General features: G+C 55.9%; 6 protein-coding genes across 6 annotated transcripts; 4 read left to right on the top strand and 2 right to left on the bottom strand.

The window, feature by feature from the left end:
- Positions 1–324: 324 nt before the first annotated feature.
- MAM_01898 (bifunctional purine biosynthesis protein) lies at positions 325–2,279 on the top strand (the record flags this gene model as incomplete). Its single annotated transcript, XM_040820697.1, has 3 exons — positions 325–473; positions 593–2,075; positions 2,124–2,279. 3 exons carry the CDS (start codon positions 325–327, stop codon positions 2,277–2,279), a joined length of 1,788 nt encoding a protein of 595 aa, XP_040681040.1.
- A 3,191-nt stretch (positions 2,280–5,470) lies between these two features.
- Positions 5,471–8,337, top strand: MAM_01897 (fungal specific transcription factor domain-containing protein; the record flags this gene model as incomplete). The annotated part of the gene is made up of 4 exons (XM_040820696.1): positions 5,471–5,644; positions 5,695–6,208; positions 6,262–7,003; positions 7,062–8,337. 4 exons carry the CDS (start codon positions 5,471–5,473, stop codon positions 8,335–8,337), a joined length of 2,706 nt encoding a protein of 901 aa, XP_040681039.1.
- Positions 8,338–8,743: 406 nt separating this feature from the next.
- Positions 8,744–10,901, bottom strand: MAM_01896 (uncharacterized protein; the record flags this gene model as incomplete). The annotated part of the gene is made up of 2 exons (XM_040820695.1): positions 8,744–10,601; positions 10,705–10,901. The coding sequence occupies 2 exons, from the start codon at positions 10,899–10,901 to the stop codon at positions 8,744–8,746; spliced, it is 2,055 nt and encodes a 684-aa protein (XP_040681038.1).
- A 1,216-nt stretch (positions 10,902–12,117) lies between these two features.
- On the bottom strand, positions 12,118–13,038 carry MAM_01895 (Superoxide dismutase, copper/zinc binding domain protein; the record flags this gene model as incomplete). The annotated part of the gene is made up of 3 exons (XM_040820694.1): positions 12,118–12,264; positions 12,357–12,685; positions 12,768–13,038. The coding sequence occupies 3 exons, from the start codon at positions 13,036–13,038 to the stop codon at positions 12,118–12,120; spliced, it is 747 nt and encodes a 248-aa protein (XP_040681037.1).
- A 1,756-nt stretch (positions 13,039–14,794) lies between these two features.
- Positions 14,795–15,215, top strand: MAM_01894 (uncharacterized protein; the record flags this gene model as incomplete). Its single annotated transcript, XM_040820693.1, has 3 exons — positions 14,795–14,832; positions 14,920–15,076; positions 15,141–15,215. The coding sequence occupies 3 exons, from the start codon at positions 14,795–14,797 to the stop codon at positions 15,213–15,215; spliced, it is 270 nt and encodes an 89-aa protein (XP_040681036.1).
- Positions 15,216–16,759: 1,544 nt separating this feature from the next.
- Positions 16,760–19,386, top strand: MAM_01893 (guanine nucleotide exchange factor Vps9; the record flags this gene model as incomplete). Its single annotated transcript, XM_040820692.1, has 4 exons — positions 16,760–18,272; positions 18,357–18,434; positions 18,495–18,667; positions 18,739–19,386. 4 exons carry the CDS (start codon positions 16,760–16,762, stop codon positions 19,384–19,386), a joined length of 2,412 nt encoding a protein of 803 aa, XP_040681035.1.
- Between the last annotated feature and the right edge of the window lie 2,656 nt (positions 19,387–22,042).

Genomic DNA, 22,042 nt, shown 5'->3' with positions numbered 1-22,042 from the left:
AGATCTGCTACATGTACCTAGTATAGCGATAGCACGCCTGATGCTCCGACCGGAGCGGGGATTAGCCCCAACCAAGGCGAAAAACACACACACACACACACACACACACACACTTGACGGATTCCCCAAGGCAACTACGTAGCGTGCTCCCGGATTGCCCCGCGCGCCCGGCATCCCCCATCCCCCACCAGTGCCTCCCCGACGGAGCGCTCAAAGACGCCATCGCGATAATCCATGGTGTTGATGGTTACCCCGCCACGCTCGTTTCCTCCTCTTCCCATTGAAAGGGCCTCTCCTCTCCTCGCAAAGTCGGCGTCATCCACCATGTCCGCAAACCAAAAGATTGCCATTCTGTCCGTCTACGACAAGACGGGCCTGTTGGACCTGGCCAAGGGCCTCGTCCAACACAAGGTCAGAATTCTCGCCTCGGGGGGAACGTCGCGTATGATCCGCGACGCTGGCATTGCCGTTGAGTACGAATTCCCTCCCCCTTCGTCCCGATGCCTGCAGGCTCCATGTCAACGTGTCAACGTCCCAAGCGTCATGGGATGCGTAACGCCAAAACTAACCGTGGACAACATTAAAAAACCAGAGACGTCAGCGCCATCACCAATGCTCCCGAGATGCTCGGTGGCCGCGTCAAGACTCTGCATCCCGCTGTCCACGCCGGTATTCTCGCACGCGACCTCGAGTCGGACGACAAGGACTTGGCTGAGCAGGGCATTGCCAAGGTCGACTACGTCGTCTGCAACCTGTACCCCTTCAAAGACACCGTCGCCAAGGTCAATGTCAGCATCCCCGAGGCTGTCGAGGAGATTGACATTGGAGGCGTCACCCTCATCCGCGCCGCCGCCAAAAACCACAGCCGTGTCACCATCCTCAGCGACCCTCTGGACTACGCCGGCTTCCTCGAGGAGCTCGAGCGCGGCGGAATCACCCCAGCGAGCCGGAACCGATATGCCCTCAAGGCCTTTGAGCACACGGCCGATTACGACGCCGCCATCTCTGCCTTCTTCCGCAAGGAGTACGCTGCCAACGGCGAGCAACACATGGCCCTCCGTTACGGCGCCAACCCTCACCAGAAGCCCGCCGCCGCCTACACCGTCTCCGAGAAGCTTCCCTTCAAGGTCCTCTGCGGCTCACCCGGCTACATCAACCTTCTCGACGCTCTGAACGCCTGGCCCCTGGTCAAGGAGCTCAAGCAGGCACTTGGAAAGCCCGCCGCCGCCAGCTTCAAGCACGTCTCTCCCGCCGGTGCTGCCGTTGGTCTTCCCCTGACCCCCGCCGAGCGCAAGGTGTACTTTGTCAACGACATCGAGGGCATTGAGAACTCTCCCCTCGCCCAGGCATACGCCCGTGCCCGTGGCGCCGACCGCATGAGCAGCTTCGGTGACGTCATCGCCCTCAGCGACATTGTCGACGTCCCCACCGCCAGCATCATCTCCAAGGAGGTCTCGGACGGCGTCATCGCCCCCGGCTACGAGGACGCCGCCCTCGAAATCCTCAGGAAGAAGAAGGGCGGCAAGTACCTCGTCCTCCAGATCGACCCCGAATACAAGCCCTCCCCCACCGAGACCCGCACCGTCTACGGCGTCACCCTGCAGCAGCACCGAAACGATGTCGAAATCTCCCCCAAGTCCTTCGACACCGTCATCACTTCCAAGGGTGCCGGTGCCCTCCCCGAAAACGCCGCCCGCGACCTGACCGTGGCCACCATCACCCTCAAGTACACACAGAGCAACTCCGTCTGCTACGCCTACAATGGCCAGGTCATTGGTCTCGGCGCGGGCCAGCAGTCCCGCATCCACTGCACCCGTCTTGCCGGAGACAAGGCCGACAACTGGTGGATGCGCTTCCACGAGCGCGTCCTCAACATCAAGTGGAAGAAGGGCACCAAGCGGCCCGACAAGAGCAACGCCATCGACCTGCTCGTCAGTGGCGAGCTCCCCGAGTCTGGTGCCGAGCGTGACGCTTTCGAGGCCATCTTCGAAAAGGTTCCTCCTGCCTTCACCGACGACGAGAGAGAGGCCTGGATGAAGCAGCTCAGCAATGTCTGCGTCTCCAGCGACGCCTTTGTACGTGTCTCCCCTCCCCCCCTGCGCATTTTGGCTCACACATGTTAGTTCCCTTTTGTCGACAATGTCTTCCGCGCCTCTCGCTCAGGAGTCAAATTCATCGCCGCTCCAAGCGGCAGCCAAAACGACAGTGCCGTCTTCGAAACCGCCGAAAAGCTGGGCATCACCTTTGTCCAGCAAAGCACTCGTCTCTTCCATCACTAGAGGGCAGCGACGAGGAGGAAGATTAAAATACTGACTGAGTTTTATTTTTACTTTTTCAAGGGGCGGTGCAAAACACACACACATACTCAACGGGACGTCATTTCAAAAATTGGGACAAGTAGGCAAGAAGAGCTGGAATTGGGTGGTTCTTGGTCAAATGTCCAGCACATGTCAATTCTAGTGGGGTTCTTTTTTGTCTTTCCTTTCCAATCTGTATATACTTAGGTGATTGGAGTTGTCAAATGCTCGCCTCAGCGTGGTGCGATGCCCTCGCACACTCGTCGAGGAGTTGGTGCCGCTGGACTCTGTGTCTCGGCGCCAGCAAGACGCGGCACTTGGAGCCGGAAGGAGAAGGGGAGAGAGAACCATGCGCGTACTCAATGTCAGGGAAGAAACACATTCCACATTCCACCAAAGTTTCTTCGAAGGCTTCGTGCCCTACCTTGTCGGCCGTCGGTCCGTGCTGTGCCGTTCTGCGTGCACGTGTGTGCCGTGCTACCCGCTATCCGCTACTATCGACAACCCGAAACCAGGTCACAGCAAAAAGGGCCAGGCACGAGCGTGAAGGGGCCGGCTCATGGGAGATTCGGAAGCCTAGGCGGAAGAGTCCGGCAGGCCATTTTGCATTGACAATGCGACCACGCCTTTCCCGTCGCATAGAGTGCCGATCTTGAGATGTCGATATTGCTGTTCATAATGCACTCCCGCGCTCTTTCGATCCCGAAGTCGAGTCCAAAGATAACGGACCGGCTCTACGTTGACGTTGGAAGCCGACACGCTCATGCCCCACGAGTTTATTTGCGGAGCCTCGTCGTCGAAACAAGATGGACTAGGCTGTTGCGTGATTGGCTGCCGGATTCATGCATGACAAGTCTGCCACGAAACAGGGTTCATGGCTTGAGCACCTACGGAGTATACCATCCATCTATTAGTTCTTGGGCGGCCGGGCTCTTGGGACCAGGCAAATGAGAAATCCCAGAGAGGGCCAAGGGAACAAAGGATGCATGGACTGCAACCTGGGGCCAGAGTAAGTACTACGTACTGATGAATCGGGAATACATGGTAACGTTAGTAACTACATGGTTGTTTTTTAATTCCCGGCCCGCATGTCGACGCCATTCCACGTGGCAGCGCTGCGCGTCGAGGTGCCAACTGAAACATGACGTCCGTATATCCATCATCTACCATCTACATCTACGTGCCTAGGCAGGTACCAAGCGAGACAGGTAGCAAGACGTGATTGTCTTCCGAGGATGCCAATATTTACACATCGGCATCATTGTCAGTGACATGTACTTGACCTACCACCAATAGTTTGCGTGACGAGGCCCTGCGCCCTCGCCTCCGTCATCATCAAACCGCTTCGCACACGGACTGGCCTATGCTACTGATTTATTGTATACATGTCTCTAGGATCTGGAGTCTGGACAGGAAAGTGACGTGAACCACCATGGACTTGGCCCTCGTCTTCCTCACCTCTTTACCACCAGTCGTTGATACGCTGAGCACTCGAGTCGGTCATGATCAAACCGTTACACGACCCTGGCTACGCTTGGCCGTGTGGATCCAGGGCGCTTTAGTGCTCCCGAGATCCCCCCCTCAAGCCCTGCCCGTGGTGGGCATCGTTGGTCCATCACGAGTCGGCATTTTGGCGGCCAGGCCGCCTGGCCAAGTATCGTTGTGCGTGGTTTCTCGTGTTTTTCCGCGTCGGCAGCCCGTTCAGACGAGCGATGCGACGTCGGCCAGCCATCAACATCTGCAGGCACACGCGAGCCATCGAGGTTCGGCCATTGTGTGCTGGCGATGAAGGCTGGCTGGCGGCTGCATGCCCTGTGCATAATCACCCGCCACATTCCTGACTTAGATGCCCAGGTAGATGGATGGATAGATATGAGCCTCCCTCAACTGCAACTGCCTTGCACGGAGCCTATCAGCGCCAACGCATCGCCATCGCCATCGTCTTGGACCAAGTCCACTCTTTGCTGCTCACGTGTCAAAGGCCATGACATTTCGACACCTGGACCTGGACGTGGACGGCATGCACGCCTGCACGGCACATGGTGGAAGGCTGAATGCTGAGTGCTGAGTGTGGGCTCTTTCCCGCACCTTGTCGCATGTCGTGCCAATCAGCACACGCCCAGCCCAGACGTTCTTTCTGCCTCGCCCCGTTGCCAGCAGGCCGCCGACGAACTGTCAAGCGTACTTACTTAAGCACGCCACGGTCGGTACGGTCTACCGTCTGCTCAAGTACCTTGCCCTAGTACTTACGCAGGTACCTGTGGGCTGTGGGCGCCTAGGCAGGTACCCAGGCTCGTTTAAGTAAAGTTCAATGTTACTTTACGTTGGGTACTCGCTAATGTGCCGACGTCTTCAGAGGGCCATGGTTGGTTCTTGTTGGTCATCAAGAGTCAAGACCCTCCTAAACATGCCATATCCCATGTCAATCTCTCCTTTCCGCCAAGCAACCATTGCTCCGTACTGACCACTTTCCCGAGTCGAGCGAGCACCTTGATCCCGACTTTGCAACTTTTGCGCATCGCTCGCTCCGTCACGGCGCCTCTGCCGACTCTCTGCTCTGCCTTGGCCCGTCCCTTGTCGCTCGATTCACCGGGGATATATAGCTGTCATTGACTCAGGCGACTCGCCTCCCTAGCAACCTAGTAGCCCGCCGCTATAATCTTGCTTCGCCTCGAGGTCAGCGTGCGAACCTTGTCTTGTCGCGCAGTCGCTCTCTGCGGCCCCTTGGACGTGCCTCGTCGACGGCGTTGTTGTTCCGGATTGCTGGGAGAGGCACACCTTGGCGCCCAAAAAGAAACCAAGGAAAAAAAAAAAGAGAGGAACGGAAAAGGAACGATAAGTGGCCTACTACAACGAGCTTGGCCGGCGCCTCGGTAACTGTACACCACCTCACGAGTCACCTACTCACCTACCCTCCTCCTTTCCAGCCTGTTTCCGGCGGCCCGGTCCAAGGCGACGCCCCACGACGTACGCCGACGTGGCTGACCAGCCAGCCAGCCAGTCAGTCAGTCAGTCAGTCAGTCGTACGGGGCTTCTCGTGCAACCCGGCGTCGTCGTTCAAATACGTTTGGGAGGGTGCGATTGACTGGCGCGTTTTACGATTCACATTTGCCTCTGTCAAAAGTGCATGCTCTCGACACCAGCGTTTTGCCACCAAGCTGGAGGATCCCATGATGGATCCGGCACACATTTTTAGGCAAGGACTTGGGTCTGTGCCTACCCGCCCAAATCAACCATACACAGCTCGTCATCAGAAACCACCAAGGTCCAATGACGATCTTTCCGATGGTGATGGCTCAGGCCACCGCGTGGCGCATACATTGACGGCCTGCTGTCGCTGTCGTCAGGTATGGCTAGCCTTACCCGCCCCATGCGCTTATGCTGACACTGTTTGTAGCGGAAAACCCGCTGCGATCCGTCCTTGCCGCGATGTTTGCCATGTGAGCGATCCGGCTCAAAGTGCGAATACTTGGACACTGCCAAAGGCAAGAAGATCGACCGACACTATGTCGTCAAGCTCCAGGACAAGGTCAGGGCGCTCGAGGCCGAGTTGGCCCATTACACGGATGATGAGAATGACTATCCCAGAACTACCGAGGACATTGTTCGGCCCGGAGGCATGATCCGTCTGCAAACAAGTGACGAAACGTCTAGGTACTTGGGGCCCAGCAGTGGCATTGCTATGACGAGGCTGTTAATGGAGGAAGCCAAGAGATACACAGCATCCAACCGCATATCTGACCTGATACCGGGGGTGCGGGCTAGAAGTCAGGCCCGGATGCAATCTATACAAATGACCGGGCCGCCACATGGCAGAAAGAAAAGCTACCCGATGCTCAGTGATCGCCCTGCCGACGATCTACCGTCTCGCGCAATCATGGACAAGCTTGTCGAGCTATTCATTCAGAAGTGTATGACTGTTCCAATCCCAGACTGGCCACCCACCTACTAACTCAGCTTCCAGCACTAGTCTTTTGGCCTGTCCTACACGAGAAAAACCTTGAGAAGGACATGGAAGCGGTGTACAACGGCGATGAGGACCCATACAAGAACTTTGTGCTTCGAATGGTTATTGCCATTGCCCTGCAAAAATTCGACTCGCAATACGCCGGGTTAGCGGACAGCTACTACTTGGCAGCCATGCAGTATGCTGAAGCCGTGATACGTCCCAAGGACCTGAAGACGTTGCAGTGCTTGGTCTTGGTCGGCCATTACTCGCTTCTCACCCCCACGAGGACACCAGTGTACTACGTTATTGGCCTCGCGACTCGCATCTGTCAACAAGAGGGCTTGACGGACGAGCAGACGATCACGACGGGTTACAACCTGGATGAGCAGACCATTGATATGCGGCGACGCCTGGCGTGGATTGTGGCAGTCATGGACTTTGGGTTGTCGTATCACATGGGGAGACCCAGCGGGTTCGCAACAGGAAACGATAAGATACATGTGGCCATCTTTTCTACTGCCGATGACGAGCACATCACGGCAAACGGAATCAGTGCTGGCCCTACCAGTCCCCGCAAGGCGTTTGCTGCTCACTTCTACGAATGCCGAGAACTGCAAGCCGAAGTTCGAAGAACCCTGTACGAACAAAAGCGAGCCGAGCCAACCAACGACTCGCATCCTTGGTACAACAGCATAGAGAAGAAGATGAAGTCTTGGCTGGACGCCGCGCCCAAGGACTTCCAATGGGGCCCTCCCTGGTATGCCCATGATTGTTCAGACATGACACGTAACGCCTTGGGCTAACAGATGCAACAGGTGTGCCACCTTTTATCACCACACACTTGTGGTTCTGTACCGACCCTCGCCGCAGGTGCCCCAGCCCTCTGCACGGGCAGCTACGGTTTGTTTTGAGAGCTCCGCCTCTGTAGTTAACCTGGCGGAGAAGCAAATAAGCAGCGGGCTCTTCAGCGTCACTTGGCTTCTGCTACTCATGCTCACCTCATGTCTGAATGCCCTCTTATGGGCAACGTCGTACCCGGAAGTTCGGCAGGCCCATTCCCGACAGGAAGTGCAGGATCTTGTGGCCAGAGCATTGGCATGTCTCGAAAAGTGTGCAGAGCGATGGCCGGGCACTCGCTACACGGCTCAACTGTACAGCATCATCGCCAACGCCTGCTTGCAAAGCTACGACCGGGCTCCTGACAGTCACCACCCAGGCCTCTCCTTCCCCAGTCCATCGTCGGTCGCCGAGCCGCGGTCGTCGCCTGATGGCTACGTACAGACCGGGGCTCCTCAGCAGCTCCAGTACTTGAATCCTCCCCAATTTGGTTTCGTTTTTGATTCACCGCCCGAGTCTATGAACGCATACACGTTTGATCCGAACTACCCGCCGCCCCAGCCGACTTTTAGATCCAACTCGATCTTCTGCAATCCTGCTACTGACGCAAACGGGAGGCGGTTCTCGTACTTCCCGCCCGAGGGCTCGCCGGAGGATCAACTCACCCAAGCTGCTGTAGGTCATGACCAGACGACTCCGCCTTGCACGGACCACTCGAAGCAGATGCCGACCCCGCCCGATTCGATTCCAAACACGACCCTGTCACCGCAAAACTTGTCGTTGCAATCGTCAGCTCCGTCTGACGCTGCATCTGCACCTCGTGTTGTGCCGATGCAAGACCACACATCACCTCCCCAAAGCGGACAGCCAACTCACGCAACGTCCAACTTCACCACGGCAAGGCCACCAGTTCCCCAGCGGCCGTTGCCGGTGACCAACTCTTCTGCCGACTGGGTCTGCCCCGAGGCTCCCTTTGTTTCGCCCTACAACTTTGGACCCATGAGCAGCAACTTCTTCAACGACGCAATGCCTAACAATTTTGCCGAGATACCAACTGGTAACCTGGGCGGGCTGCAGCACATTGCCACGGGGTTTGATGCCCCCGGCCATTACGGCTTCATGCCTGGGAGGCAGGGCAGCCTTACTCACTCGCAACAGTTGGAGCTGATGAACGCGTTGGAGACGGAGGGCATCGGAGACATTGATGCTTTTCTGAATGCCGGGAACAACGTGGCGGATGTCAGATGGTGTTAGAACCACTGTCGGGCAAAGACTTGTCCGGGACCTCGGGATTGCAGCAGACGTTCCTTCAAGCACATTTGTGCCGGAATTTGCTTCGGCTTTTGAGACATTGCAGTTTTCCTTGACATGATGATGAATGGCGTTTGGTCACGCGAGCGGGCGTTTGTTGGATGGGAAGGGATATATATTGGGATATACCCCAGCGGTCTTGGGGAAAAAAGGCGAGTTGCCAACGCGAAACTTTCGCCTCGAGAAGCGGACGTGCACTGCAATACATGTACACGACCGCCACATATTCATGGAGTCTCGAGAACCTCAACGCTGTGCCGGTGCGCTGTTTTGCATTGACTTGCATCTTCTAAAGCTAGATACCGCGTATATATGTACACCCGGCCACGGCATCGGGCCAACGGCAGTCTCACTCTCCAACCGTGTCCAACCCGCTCATCTCGGCCGACAGCCCATCGGCCTCGACGCCCGTCCGTTTGGACCGCTTCCTCCTCCTCGTCATGCCCGTTACTATCGGCACTTCGAGGACCCAGCGTGCAATGGCTGCTGCCCTCTCTGTCAGCAGCGGATGGTGCTCGCATGCGTCGCCGCGGCTCGGATCCCGGGGTAAACACAAGTCACACTTGAATGTTGGTGTGGGTGGTGCTACGAGGACAAGGTCACCCAGGGGCTCACTGATACTCGTTTGAGACGAGGCCCCGGAGAGCCCACGTCTCTCATCGTCTGGCGAGCATGTTCCCGCACCGTCTCGTCTTATCAGAGATGTGACGGCAGACGCTAGGGCGCGGTGCGCTGCATCGGCACCCACGAATGCGGGTGTGCAGAGGATTTCCCAGTGCGGCCCCAGAGGGAGCGAGCTCGTTGTCCGGCGGAGGACTTCTACCCAGTCGTATTGAGCTGGAGATGTGGTGGCGCGAAATACAGGAAAGCCGTCGGATATTCGCATCAGACGAGCAACCATTTGGGCGTGGCGCTGCAGTTCCTTGACCGACGTTTGCAGGAGACAGTGGCAGAGGAGTAAGGCGTGCAGGGCTTCAGCCAGGAGGGGATGATACGTGACTTTCTCGCTTGTCGTAGGCTCTTGGCCAATTTGCGCCGTGGTCTTGATCCCAACCCTTTCCCCGATTTCTAGGAATGGGTGGGGAGGGAGATCTTGAGGTGACACAGCTGCAAAGAGGCGAGATACGGGGTACGTGTGCTCCCCAGAGGCGCTGCCGGTTTCGAAAGGTCTGTACGGCTTGCGATCACTATTCACTGCTTGTGCGACGCGTGCGTTAAACTCGGAGTCGGCCGCTTTTGGTACGTTCGGGGAGTAGTCGAAACAGGAGAGAAAGCATGTGTAGTCGTTCAATGCCCGTCTAGCCAGCTTCTTCACGCGCCTTCGGTTTTCAAGCTGTTCACTTGACACCTCTTGTGTCTCGACAACATCCCCAGGCGTTGCATTCGCATCTTCATCTCCACCTGGAGGCTCCTGAGGCGGCGAGGGGCCGATGCTCGGATCGACATATCGACAAGCCATCAGGATTTGTACCGAAGCTCGGTGGAAGAGCAACTGTGCAGAGAGGCCGCTGGGCTGGTCCTCCTCTGGCACCACAGTGCCGCGTATCCTTCCCAGTCCACGGGGGCGAAGACGATGCCCCTGCAGGTCCAGCGCCCTTGTCAGATCTTGCATAGCGCCATCGAGATCATCCAAGAGAACTTTGGCCAGTGCCCGAGTGCGAAGGACTTCTGCCTGGTCATGCGCCGACTCAATTATGTCGTTCAAGGACGAAAGGCTTGTTGTGTCAACCAGTTGCCCCGGCGCTATCTTTTCATGGAAAAAGTAAACATATTTGGCGTGAAGGTCATCGCGTTTTCGTTGCAACACCAAGCCAGCGACTTCTTTCAAAGCAGTCGAGGTTCGCCTTGTTGCAACACTACAAGCTATCTCGTCCAAACGATACGCATGAGCAAGCTTTTGGCATGCCTGCTCTCTCATCCGCAGCTTCCTCTCACCACTCAGCTTTTTGTGATGGCGTGCGAGGCTGAAATGTGAAGCGCCTCCGTCCACATTGACAAGCGTCGAAGGACCCAAATCAATGGCAGCTCCTCCGGCGATGCCATCTGCCTGATCGACTGCTTTGCGAATCTTCAGGACATCAAACACAACAGCTGGGTCAAGGGGACGAGGTCGGGGGTGGTCGTAGTTTATGGTAGCAATGATTTCTAGGACCTGAATGGGCAATTTTAACCACGGCCCCTGGAAAAAGGATACATAACGCCAATTCCTAGTATTGTCCATTAGAAACCGAAGCAGTCAGAGGCATCTACGGCCCCAGCATGGCTTGTGCAAACACGGCAGACGAGATATATCGGAAGAGGACGACTCACTTGCCGCGGCATACCACGACGTCGTTCGACTGTGTCGTGTCCTCTTCTCCTTTGCAGACCTGATGACCAGGTGGCACCGGAGACGGAGGGGAAATGTCAGATGGCGTGCCCATCTCCCCGACAGGAGAAGAAGAGCTGCCATTGCTTCCGGGCTCGATGTTGCTTGACGGCCTCTCTTCCTCCGAGTGTGTGGGCATTCCGAGAAGGACAAGGGTCGTAGTAAAACGCTGCCTGCCTCCAGATCTCACCTTCTACCCGGTGGCAATATGTTTGTCATGGAGCTGTGCCTTCGGTCCATAAACGTGGCGAGATTCCGGGCAGAAGTTTAGTTCAGACCTGAGGGAGGAGAAACTTGATGTTATGGATAGACTTGGATGCCATATAATAGAACTAGCGCAAATGACTTGGGGAAGAATTACCAGACGTATTGGAAAAGAGAGTAAACCAAAACAACATCCAAAGAAAAAAAAACTGGAATTAAAGGTCAACAACTTGGCTGAGCAGGTGGCGCGCAAGTCGAACAGAAGTCACAAGGGAGCTCGAACATGCGGGATGCAAATCACGTGCTGCAGCGTGTTTGCAATCTGCATCTCGCATCTTGGATCCTGGGTGAGGCTATCCCAACTTTCCAATTTCCACTGCTTCTCCGCCGCTTCCACACCTGCCACTTGGCGATGGATGAACATGGCCAACCCGAGCGTAGGCTTGACTGGATGACGTGAGCCGTGAGCGTTGTTGTTTTCCCGCCCCGTCGCCGATGGGGGTTGATGTTGATGGTCACGCCCGCTCGCTGGCAGGAACCGTCCGCCTGTTGTCTCCTCTTCTCTTCCACACTCCAACGCGGCTTGGCGTGTTGGAGGCGAGGCGCGGCCCAAGCTCAAAGAGAGGACAGTACTGGACGTGACTTGCTACTGTCGCGTTGTTTCTGGACTCGAGATAGAACAGAACGCCTGCTCGCAGGTGTCGTCTCGATGGTGCAGTCGAGAAAGCTCAAACCGGGAGAGTTTCGGTTTCTTGGTCGTGACCTTGTGTGTGTGTGTGTGTGTGTTTTGTATACTTTTGAATGAGACGGGGGTCATGCACTTGCATGTTCAGTCGCAAATCACCAGACGTTTCACGTGAAGACTGTCATCTGACTCATGAAGCTCATTTTCAGAGTCGGCCTTTCTTTGTACCTTTTTTTATCGGTCGGTGGCCACGGTGATGCAAGATGATTGCCCGCCGTCCACACCAAATTATGCAGTGTCTATGATTATACAATACATCAAGGACAACCTGTCCCCGAAAGTTGGTGAAGATGCTAGAGAACAAAAATCGCCAGCGCCACGCTTCCCACCCACCATAGCAATGGGCCCGGAACCCCCCTTCCCGGCGGCGGCGATGACGACTGTCGGCGTCGGGATGACGAAACCGCTAGAAGAAACCCCCGTGCCTGCTGGAGGAGACTTTGTCGACGATGTCGGGGGGCTGCTTGTCGTCGTCGCGGTCGCAGACGCAGACGCAGACGCAGACGCAGACGCAGACGGCGTGCTGGACGATGTCGCCGTCGTCGGCCCGGAACTACGCTCACCGCTGCCGGTACAGAAACAGGCTTGACTAGTTACTGTCGTTGCTGGAGCGCGAGTGCAGAACTGCACATCAGAGGAGCTGACCCCGGGTAGCGAGACGCTCGGAATGTCAGGCCCGTTCTTGACAAAGTCGGCACAGGTGAGACGAGTTGAGTTGGCCAGGTGGACGACAAAGGATCGGTTGCCAAAGAAGGCAGCGTCGCTTTCTTTGAGAGAGAGGAATTTATCGACGTACTCAACGACGAACGGGTCGCTGCTTATCGTGCCATATTTCCCAGACATGTCTCCGACCTGGCACGATGCAAGATTGTTGACGTCGCAAGGCGGCTTGTCACCGCGCTTCATGGTGTCCAAGTGGCCGCCGGTCGCAGTACAGTTGCCGCCGCTTGCTTTGTTGACATGGATGTGGTAGGCTGCCTTGCTGTTAGCGATGCGTGCCTCTTTAACGTGACGAGTAGGCTTTTGATCCCGTTCCTTCTGGAGCGTCTTACTCACGGAAAGGGCCTCCTGTCTTTGGCAGGTTCTGGAATCGCACGGTGAATCGAACTCCCACACCGTCTGGGGGGGCGGCAGCACTGATAAAACCTCTCATATTGCCATCAAGCTGTGGCGCGTGGAAGAAGGCGTCCTCAGGAAGCGTAGCTGTGTAGACTACATGGAGCGGATTGTCCTTGATTTCCGGCGCAGGGTCCGCGGCGTTGGCAAGGTTGACGGCGGCGGCGAGAGCCACGACGGCCGCTGCAAGTCGCATTCCCCTTCTTCCCATGTCGACTATGTCAGAGAGAGAGTTTGAGCAGTTGCTGGGTCTCTTTGATGTGTATTGCACACAGGTTGGGTTCAGAGTTTCCCGGACAATACTTGACTGCCAGCAATTTATATATCGCAGAGGCAGAAAGTTTGGCGTCACACCAGACAGACTCCAATGACAGGTCGTGGGAAGACTCCAAGAAAGAAACAGGCAGAAGCGGATGCCCAGGCCCAGCCAGGTACGTGGTTTGATCGAAGAGTTTGAAGTCGACAGGCGGTAGGGGAACATGGATGCTGGAACGCATCAAAACATGTCAGACAGTTGATGATGATAATAATAACACAAAGACAACTTAAATCGGAGCATGGACGAATGCACAGAATGGGCAACGATTGGAAACGACATACAAAGGCCGACGTGATGGATAAATAAAGAAACCACAAGTGGCCGGGACCTGAGATGGGCACTCGTTTATTTTTAACAACCAACGCGTTGAGACATGGGCGCCCAATCCGCACTTCCACTTGGCTTCGCTGGTCGCAAGCACAATAGACCTATCACGCATGGACAAGACTGGCAATTCGAGGGCGCGAGCCTCTGTGTCTGCTCGCCGTCGGATGAGGCCGGGTAGACGAGATGGCAGTCTGAATGCACTCCGTATCACGGAGAACCGGCAGTCAGCTCAGCCTCAAAGGAATCGCTTCCACAATCCCAACTGATGGAATCTTGAGTGCCAGACTAGACCGCTTCCAGGTTCCAGCTGGTAGATATCAAGAAACGGCCACTCGGCGTGGCGCTGCCGTTGCTATTAGATGACTTCGGTAGACTGATCCACAGCCAAAGTGACTGGCCGAGGAGTCATCATGGCATGGCGCATGGTAGGACGGTTAAGGATGGTGTTTTAGGATTTGCACGGATGCTCAGTAAAGGCGCCTGCTCGGACACGTCTGAAATTTCAGCCATCTTGATTGCCGAGATTCGAGATTTCCAGGGACTGAGTCTGACTGGCTGACCACTCCGTACTTGAGCGCGAATCGTTTCGCGTCAGCTACGAGACGGCATCTGGAGTCACCCTGAGAACCCCTGCAAACTAGCGCATTGTTGTTTCGTGAATAACACACAAGACACATGGCGAGGCCACGTGGTAAGGCCACAAGGCTGGATGCAATCCCGTCCGGAGCGGAGAACTGTTCGCGGTTATTGTTTGAGTCTCACTTCCAAGGTTTCGTAAACGCAGGTTGTGAGGTTGGATCGACGCCCGTGTTTTCATCGGTCCGTATTGTTTTGCTTCATGCTCAGCGAAACGATTTGGTCCCGATGACACACGCGAATGGATCCGCCCGAACTGTGAGGATGGAGACGGCCGTAAAAACTGACTTGAGCTGTTGAGAAGACGATCAGGCGAAAGATGGCATCCATCCTAAGGCTCAGGGGAGGGAGAAGTCCGCTCTCGCCTCGAGTCCCAACGAGCATGTGGCGCGCAGCTTGGGTATGTGGCTGAAACATGCTGGTGGTGGCTGTGGCTGTGGCTGGTGAGCTGCCCATCATTGTCGGCCTTATCCTTGAGGCGAGCAAAGCCACGGCACGGCGTACGTAAGAACTTCCAACTTGGACTATCACTCAACAGAGCTACGGACGGGGCGGACATCTCGGAAAGCCATCACCACTGCCCGCGACAGCAACACGTCCGTATCACGCGGCTCTACTGAAACATCTCAACGGCAATCGCATTCGCCTCAGTCGAGTAAACGGGCTCGCGCCACCAGCCCTCATCATGAAGCCCGTCGTCAGCGCCATGCACGCTTGGTCGTGGTATGTCCTCGTCCACACTGAACAAGTCACTCGTTGTCGCTGGTCTGCGCTCTCGGCAGTTGACTAACGTCAAGCTTCCGCCTACAGCACCGTCATATCTGTCTTTGCCATCATCATCCTCAGCATTCTTGCCGGGCTGTACCGCAGTGGACATGAGGAGTTTGTCGGAGGCGTTGCGGACCCCAGCCCCGAGGAAGGCAAGGCGGTAGCTGGAACCATCTTCACAGCCGTCATTGTCTACGCAGTACGGGAATCCTTGTTTCCCATCCGAAACATGCTTCGTGTGCTACTTTACTGATCTTGTCAAGGTTTTCCTTGTGTTCTGCGGTTTCCAGGGACTACTGCACGTCCGCGAGAACCGAAGAGGCACCATCGCCCTATAGACCGTTTATCTCGACCACCCTCTCTCACACAAAAACACATAGGCGCTGGCGTTGGATGGATTGTCTTTGGGCTGGGAATTTTGTCATTTTTTTTTCTCCATGATTCGTCTGTTTTACACTGCATCCCGCGATGGGGGGATTGGCAGGGCAGCAGGCAGCCGGACAGCGATGGCTTGGGCGGTGCCTTTGTTGGCTAGGGCCCGCGCTCCCGGAAAGAGCTACTTTAATTCAGGCGCCAGGGAAATGGCTGTGTGTATACAATTAACAAAGAGATGACTATATGGTGAGACCTAAATGTGATGCTTGCATCTCCTGCTCTTCCCTAACTGTGCCATTCCGCCGGGCTACATGTGCTGTCTTGTCTGGTCCGCAGCATCCGCTCAACGACGACCATGACCAGCTGCCAGTGTGGTTGATGAAGTCGTGAGGCTAATGCGCGCCACTTCCTTATTCGAAGCTACTTGTCTTTGCGGATGATCAAGTCCCCCTGTGATGCATTCTATCGCACATGTGGACTGACGAAGCAATCACTCCCAATGACTTGTCCCCCAAGCGCAGGCACGACGCCCGTGAGAAGAAAGCATGGGACAAGATATCGAATGTCGTCGGCGCCTAGCTGGTATTTCTGTCGCGCAAAGAATGAGCTGGGCTGCAGCCTACGAGGCGGACCACCGCGCGAGCCCAAGACGCTCCATGCTGTCTGTCTACTTGGCATAATCGACGCCAGCATGCCGCCGCTTCTGTACGGAGAGGGTGCCGCCAGCCAAGGCACTCAGGCGCCTTCAATACGAGGTGGTGAGTCGACTGACGACGACGAGCCGCTCCATGTATAGCGCTACTTGACTGACATGGGGCGTCGGTCTGAAGAGCAGAGCACGAATGCGAGCGCCGAGTGTGAACGGGTGCTGGATCAGGGGGCGAGGAGAGGGCTCATTGTTCTGGCTCATCATGTTGTGCTTCCAGGTAGTCGTGGTTGGTCTTTACATGGAGCGTTGGAGCGGGGGAGATGAGGATGGAGGCATCAAGGCGCGCAGAGACCTCGAGACAGCACAGCCACTGCATCCGGATTCCGGACGCGCCACAGACTCGCAGAGGCTTGCTGCACCTGGCACCACTCCACTGAACCGACCGACTGACAGCGCCCGAGTGGCCCAGCGGCCCACTGACACTGACGCTGACACTGACACTGGTGTCCACTGTTCCCCCGCCGCCTGGCCTGGCCCAAACCGGAGTTGACCAGTCAGCCTGGCGCTGGCTACCCAGCATTCATTCGCCTGCACCGTCGTCGTCTTGACCCTCGAATCTTGAATCTTGATTCTTGATGCATCGAGCCAAGCAACACTCGTCAACGTCAGCATCGAATCCAAGCTGGACTCTCTGCTCTCCATGTCTTCATAGATTCCTCTACGGTCTGGTGCCGAATCCAGCCGCAGAAACCGCCAAACTGCCTTGGTACCCTCCACCTTGCCTCCCCCAAGTCCGGCCTCGACGCTTCCCGACGCTTCCCGACTGAAGGCAACCATCACAGTCGTTCAACGCCGTGCATGTCGCCACTGGAGGAGCCCACGGGCCAAGAGGTTACTTGCCAGCCTGGCGGCAGAGACGCAGCACCTGTCAAGGAAAATGTAGAGTCGACGCAGCCCTCCGACTCCCCAACCCACTCTTTGGTTGACCCAGCCGGTGCTACGGACAAGCAAGACGACCTCGAGAACAAGGAGAAGCAGCAAGCGCACGCCTCTGCCTCGGGCGAAACGGGTACGGAACAGGATGCTGCCTCTGCCCAAGGTTTGTCCGAGTCTTCCAACACTGCCAAGGACACCAAACAACCTTCAGCACCCATCCTCCGGAAGCACATCCCAGCACCACTGGAGATCGTTGAACCGGACGCATCAGACGCCATGTCCTCTTCTGTGTCTACCATCAAGGCCCCGACTTCGTCGTCACACAAACTCGAAAATGATGCCCAATATCTTACGGCCGAGCAGTCGGTCTATGTCGATCCCACACCCGCAACCCCGACCACCTCACAGCCACCATCGCGGAGCCCGTCCACCACCACCGCAAGATTTTACCGATCTGACAACCCGTCACCCGCAAGGTCCGATGGGGCAGATGAAGAAAAGAGGTACACGAGCGAAGACGAACAGGATGGCGGCTCTCGCTCCGAGATCCAGAGTATCATGGAGCAGTTCAGCGAAGCAGGTGGAGGACCTGGGTTGGACGAAGTTATGAGCCCGCGGTTGGAATTTGCTTCTCCCATTCTCGCCGGCCCTTCTCAGCATCCGCCGCGGAAGTCGAGCCTAGAGCCCCTGTCGCAGACGATATCGAGCCCACTCCAAGAATTCACCGCCTTGCGGGTGTCCTCATCGTCTCCGTCTAGTGTACGGTCCAAGGAACGAGCCTTCGACGACGAAGCGCCTCCCGTCCCCCCCAAGGATGGTGCCTTTGGAACGCCTCCTAGAACACGGGAGAACAGACGGCCATCTAGCATCAGATCGCCAACCTCTCCCCAGCTGTCTATGCATCGGCCACCCCCACCTGAGCCGGAGCCGGAACCGGCGCTGCCCTTCGATTTTCACAGATTCTTGGAGCAACTGCGGAACAAGAAAGCCGATCCAGTCGCGAGGTATCTCAAGTCATTCTTGTCCGAGTTTGGGAAAAAGCAGTGGATGGTTCATGAACAAGTCAAGATCACGAGCGATTTCCTGGCCTTCATTGCTAATAAGATGATGCTGTGCGATGTTTGGAGGGATGTATCTGACGCTGAGTTCGACAATGCCCGTGAGGGGATGGAAAAGCTCGTCATGAATCGATTGTATGCGCAGACATTTTCCCCCGCGATTGCACCTCCGAAACCTATCCCTGGCGCCAAGCCAAGACGGCGAGGCGGCGATGTCCCTCTGGGGCCCGGCCGTCGTGGTCAACATCAGGAAGATGTCGAACGCGATGAGATACTTGCACAAAAGATTAACATCTACGGATGGGTGAAGTTGGAGCATCTGGACATTCCACCCGTAGGTGACAGTGGTCGCCGGTTTTTGAAACTAGCTCAGCAAGGTTGGCCCGTCCTCTCAAACTCGTCGCGTCTGGAAAAGTCGTTCTAACGTGTCTTCTTGTTTGCCTTTTTTTTTCCTTGGCCAGAACTCTTGAAGATCAAATCATATAGAGCTCCGCGAGACAAGATAATCTGTGTTCTCAACTGCTCCAAGGTGATATTTGGTAAGCTGCCTCGAGGAAAGTAATGATCATCTCGTCTTCCTCAGTTGCTAATCTCGGCAGGTCTGTTGAAACACAACAAGTCCGACTCATCAGCCGACTCATTCATGCCGCTTCTGATTTACGTTGTGCTGCAATCCAATCCGGAGCATTTGGTTTCCAATGTGCAGTACATACTGCGATTCAGAAATCAGGAGAAGCTCGGCGGCGAGGCTGGATACTACTTGTCATCTCTGGTACGTTTTCACACCAACACACATGCCATGCTTGCCCTCCACGTAGCTAACGCAAGTCCCCCCTCCCGCAGATGGGTGCTATCCAATTCATTGAGAATATGGATCGTTCGTCACTCACAATATCCGACGACGAGTTTGAAAGACACGTAGAGGCAGCTGTGTCAGCTATTGCCGAAAAACACCAAGCCACATCTCCCGTCATCCAGCAACAGACGACATTCCACGAAAAAACCGGCCTCCGCCGCAGCGGGTCAAGCGGTCGCCCCGTCGCGGACAGCAGCGCGGAGGGCTCGGCCCCCCGCCGCTCAACTTCCTCCTACGAGGGCGAAGCCCAAGATGGCGCAGCCATCAGCGGCCTCCTCCGAACCATCCAGAGACCTCTCAGCACCATCGGCCGCATCTTCTCCGACGAAAACGGCCCGTCGTCCTCCAACCCCGGGAGCGCGCCCCAGTCTCCAGGCCCGCCGGATCGTCACCCCTCCCGGTCCAACCACCGCGACGAGCAGGTCGCCTCGCAACGTCAGCAACACCAGTTGCTGCCCAAGCACGCGCTTTCCGCTGAAGAGGCGGCTGCGAGACAGGCGAGTGCTGAGGCGGCCGAAGCCCAGCGCCTGCACCGTGCCGAACACGCGAATGTCGTGGAGACACTGGCAGGCATGTTTCCCGATCTCGACAAGGAGATCATCAGCGACGTGGTTTACCAGAAGCAAGGGAGGTAAGGACTTTGATTCTCTTGACGTCCCGACGCCCTTCTTTCGATCTCGATTGAGCGCTGAGAGCTGAGCGCAAGTACTAACGTGGTGATGTGATAGGGTTGGCCTGGCGGTTGATGCATGTCTGGCGCTATCTTCATAGACATTTGGGGACCTGGGACTGCAGGCCATCTGATCATTACGGTTAATATATTTAATTGGGGGGACACATAATTCATTACATAGGCATTCTCAAGTCATTACTTTCTCATGTCCCGTCTGGCCGCACACGCGCAGCGCGGGACGCATATTAATCAAGTTCTCACAAAGCTACCGCGATCCCAAACCTGTACGCCATCTCAGCATCTGGATCAGAAGATCGGTTTTCCACGGAAAGTTCAAGATATCACGCGCGAGCTGTACCCGGTAATTGTAATCGCAATCTCCAGACACTTCCGAGAGGGGTCGCACTAGCTGCAGCACGGTGCACAACACCTTGGGGTTGTCGATGAGTTGCTTCTCGAGATGCACCAAGGAAAAGGGCGGTTGGGCAGGGGACGGTAGGGCCAAGCCGAGATTCTCGCAGATGCGTTTGAACATCTCCTCTTCGGAGCAATCTCTAAATCAGAGCGGGTATTCATCCAGCAAGCTCCTGACTCTGATGCCCCGCAAAGCTTCAGAGTTCGGATCCGCTGGGCGCTCTGCCGTTGTAGGACGAGGCAGGAGACGTGGCAGGCGTCGTTGTTGGCGGACAAGTCGGACGTCTTCGTCATGTGCGTCGTGGTCGAGTGCTTCGTGGTCGAGTGCTTCGTCGGAGGGATCCGGTACCATTACCGACGCCAACGGGGGCTCCTCGTGGTTTTCAGAATTCATGTTTCGTTACGGAGGCGGCGGTTGTGGTTGGTTTCGCACTTGCAGGACATCAGACCTGGAGGAATGGTGGGCACATTTGTCTTTCTTTTTAACTTCGTAACAACATGGCTAGGTCTCTGGAATCGACTGGAATACATGTACAAGGGGGACAGCGAGTTCGGGGCTCGTGGAGGTGGTGATGCGTGGTAGTTTGTCATGGCTGCGCGGCCTTGTTCACGACCGAGGAGCCGCGTTGAGAACGTAGCCCCGGTTGGGCTCATTTGGTGCATCGCCAACGTGCCGTTGGAAAGGGAACGTGGGTTGAAAAGAAAGACGGTTTGGTCGATGGCTGTGTGGTTGGTTATGGTCGTTCAAAGAAGAGGCTGAACTTGGGGCACCGATGACTTGCACGCAGCTTCAACGACCACGAACGAACGTATAAAATGAAACTTGGCGCAAACTTGGGTCCGCAGGCATAACCTTCGGTGCTGGAGCAGCATCTTTCCAGCGACGTAGACATGGAGAGAGTATCTGAGCTTGACTTTTTCGCATCCGCCGCCCGCATGGCCGCTGAATCCCACGCTCTGCGTCTCAAATGGCTGTCTTGGTTTCCTCGTAATGTCTTGTTCGGCCAGATGCTCCTGGGACGACTGTGCAATGTAATCGAACATGGTGCCCACGTTGTCCCGCCCAAGGTAAACATGGCCCTTTCCGGGTTCCTTGTCCAGCATTTCGACCCGAATGGCTCTTTTCCACGACTTGTTTTCATAACGATTCCCCGACGCGGGTGATTCAGGCGAGGAATGTCAACGACGAGTCTGGCCTTGGGGGCCGGAGATACGCAGCCCACTGCTGGACAACGCGGGCAGAGGTCGTCGAACAAGATGAACACATTGGAGCAAATAGTTGCATGATACGAGCCCTTGACAAGATGCTCGCAGGACCCAAGATCCATGGCATCGTACTAAGGACCAGTCGGCGGGACAGCGTATCATTAGTGATCTGCATTTTGCGACAGACGTCAAGCATTGCCTCGTTCCATGGCGGGTTCGAGGCCAGTGCTGCAGGCGAGGATAACACACGATGACCGGGTCGAATGTCGACAAGCTTCACAAATCGGGCGGTGCATTGCAGGTGCCATGAGTTGTCGTAGTATCCTGCGCGGGCTCGATATGACTCTTGGGCTGGCGCAAAATATGAGCACTACTCGGGAGTCACTGACGCTGGAGTCTGCTTTATCTTTGCAGCAGCGATGGAAACAGGGCCGAAAGTCCATACAAGACAGGCTGTGAACCTCCGGGGGTTTATAAATCACAAAGCATGAATCCGAGGACCAAGAGGTATTCAGGCCGTGCTTCGTCTGCCATCACTGAAAGTGCCAGTAACTCCTACGGCCACAGCAATAGAGTCGGTTTCGGATCGGTCCTGCACACGGCTACGCTTTGCCCATCGCCATGTAATGCCATGGCATGCGTGGATCATATCGTAGATACTTGAGCACAATCATTCCATTCCACTACAGCTGTTCGCCTCACAGAGTAACGGTCAGCGTAAGGAACGCGAACGTAACGAGTAGACAGGGCCGCGATACCCTTGCCTCTTGCCTGGCAACGTGTTTCAACACTTGGCAAAGCATGAGAAGCTTCGAGCTGGCACCCCGGTTGGAGAACCACACCAGTCGAAGGCTACATTTGCTGATTGGGCAAGTGAAGGCTGCAAATAGAACAACACCAAAATGATGACAGCTATTCTCGCCCCTCCCAAAATCCCCATGGGTTTGGTGGATCGTAATGTGCTTTATTTGCGCGTCTGGAAGAAACAATTGGTACTG

The sequence above is a fragment of the Metarhizium album genome (assembly GCF_000804445.1).
Source record: "Metarhizium album ARSEF 1941 chromosome Unknown scaffold_3, whole genome shotgun sequence".
NCBI lineage: Eukaryota > Fungi > Ascomycota > Sordariomycetes > Hypocreales > Clavicipitaceae > Metarhizium > Metarhizium album.
Note: the sequence above shows the minus strand (reverse complement) of the source record. Positions and strands in the feature narration are given on the sequence as shown.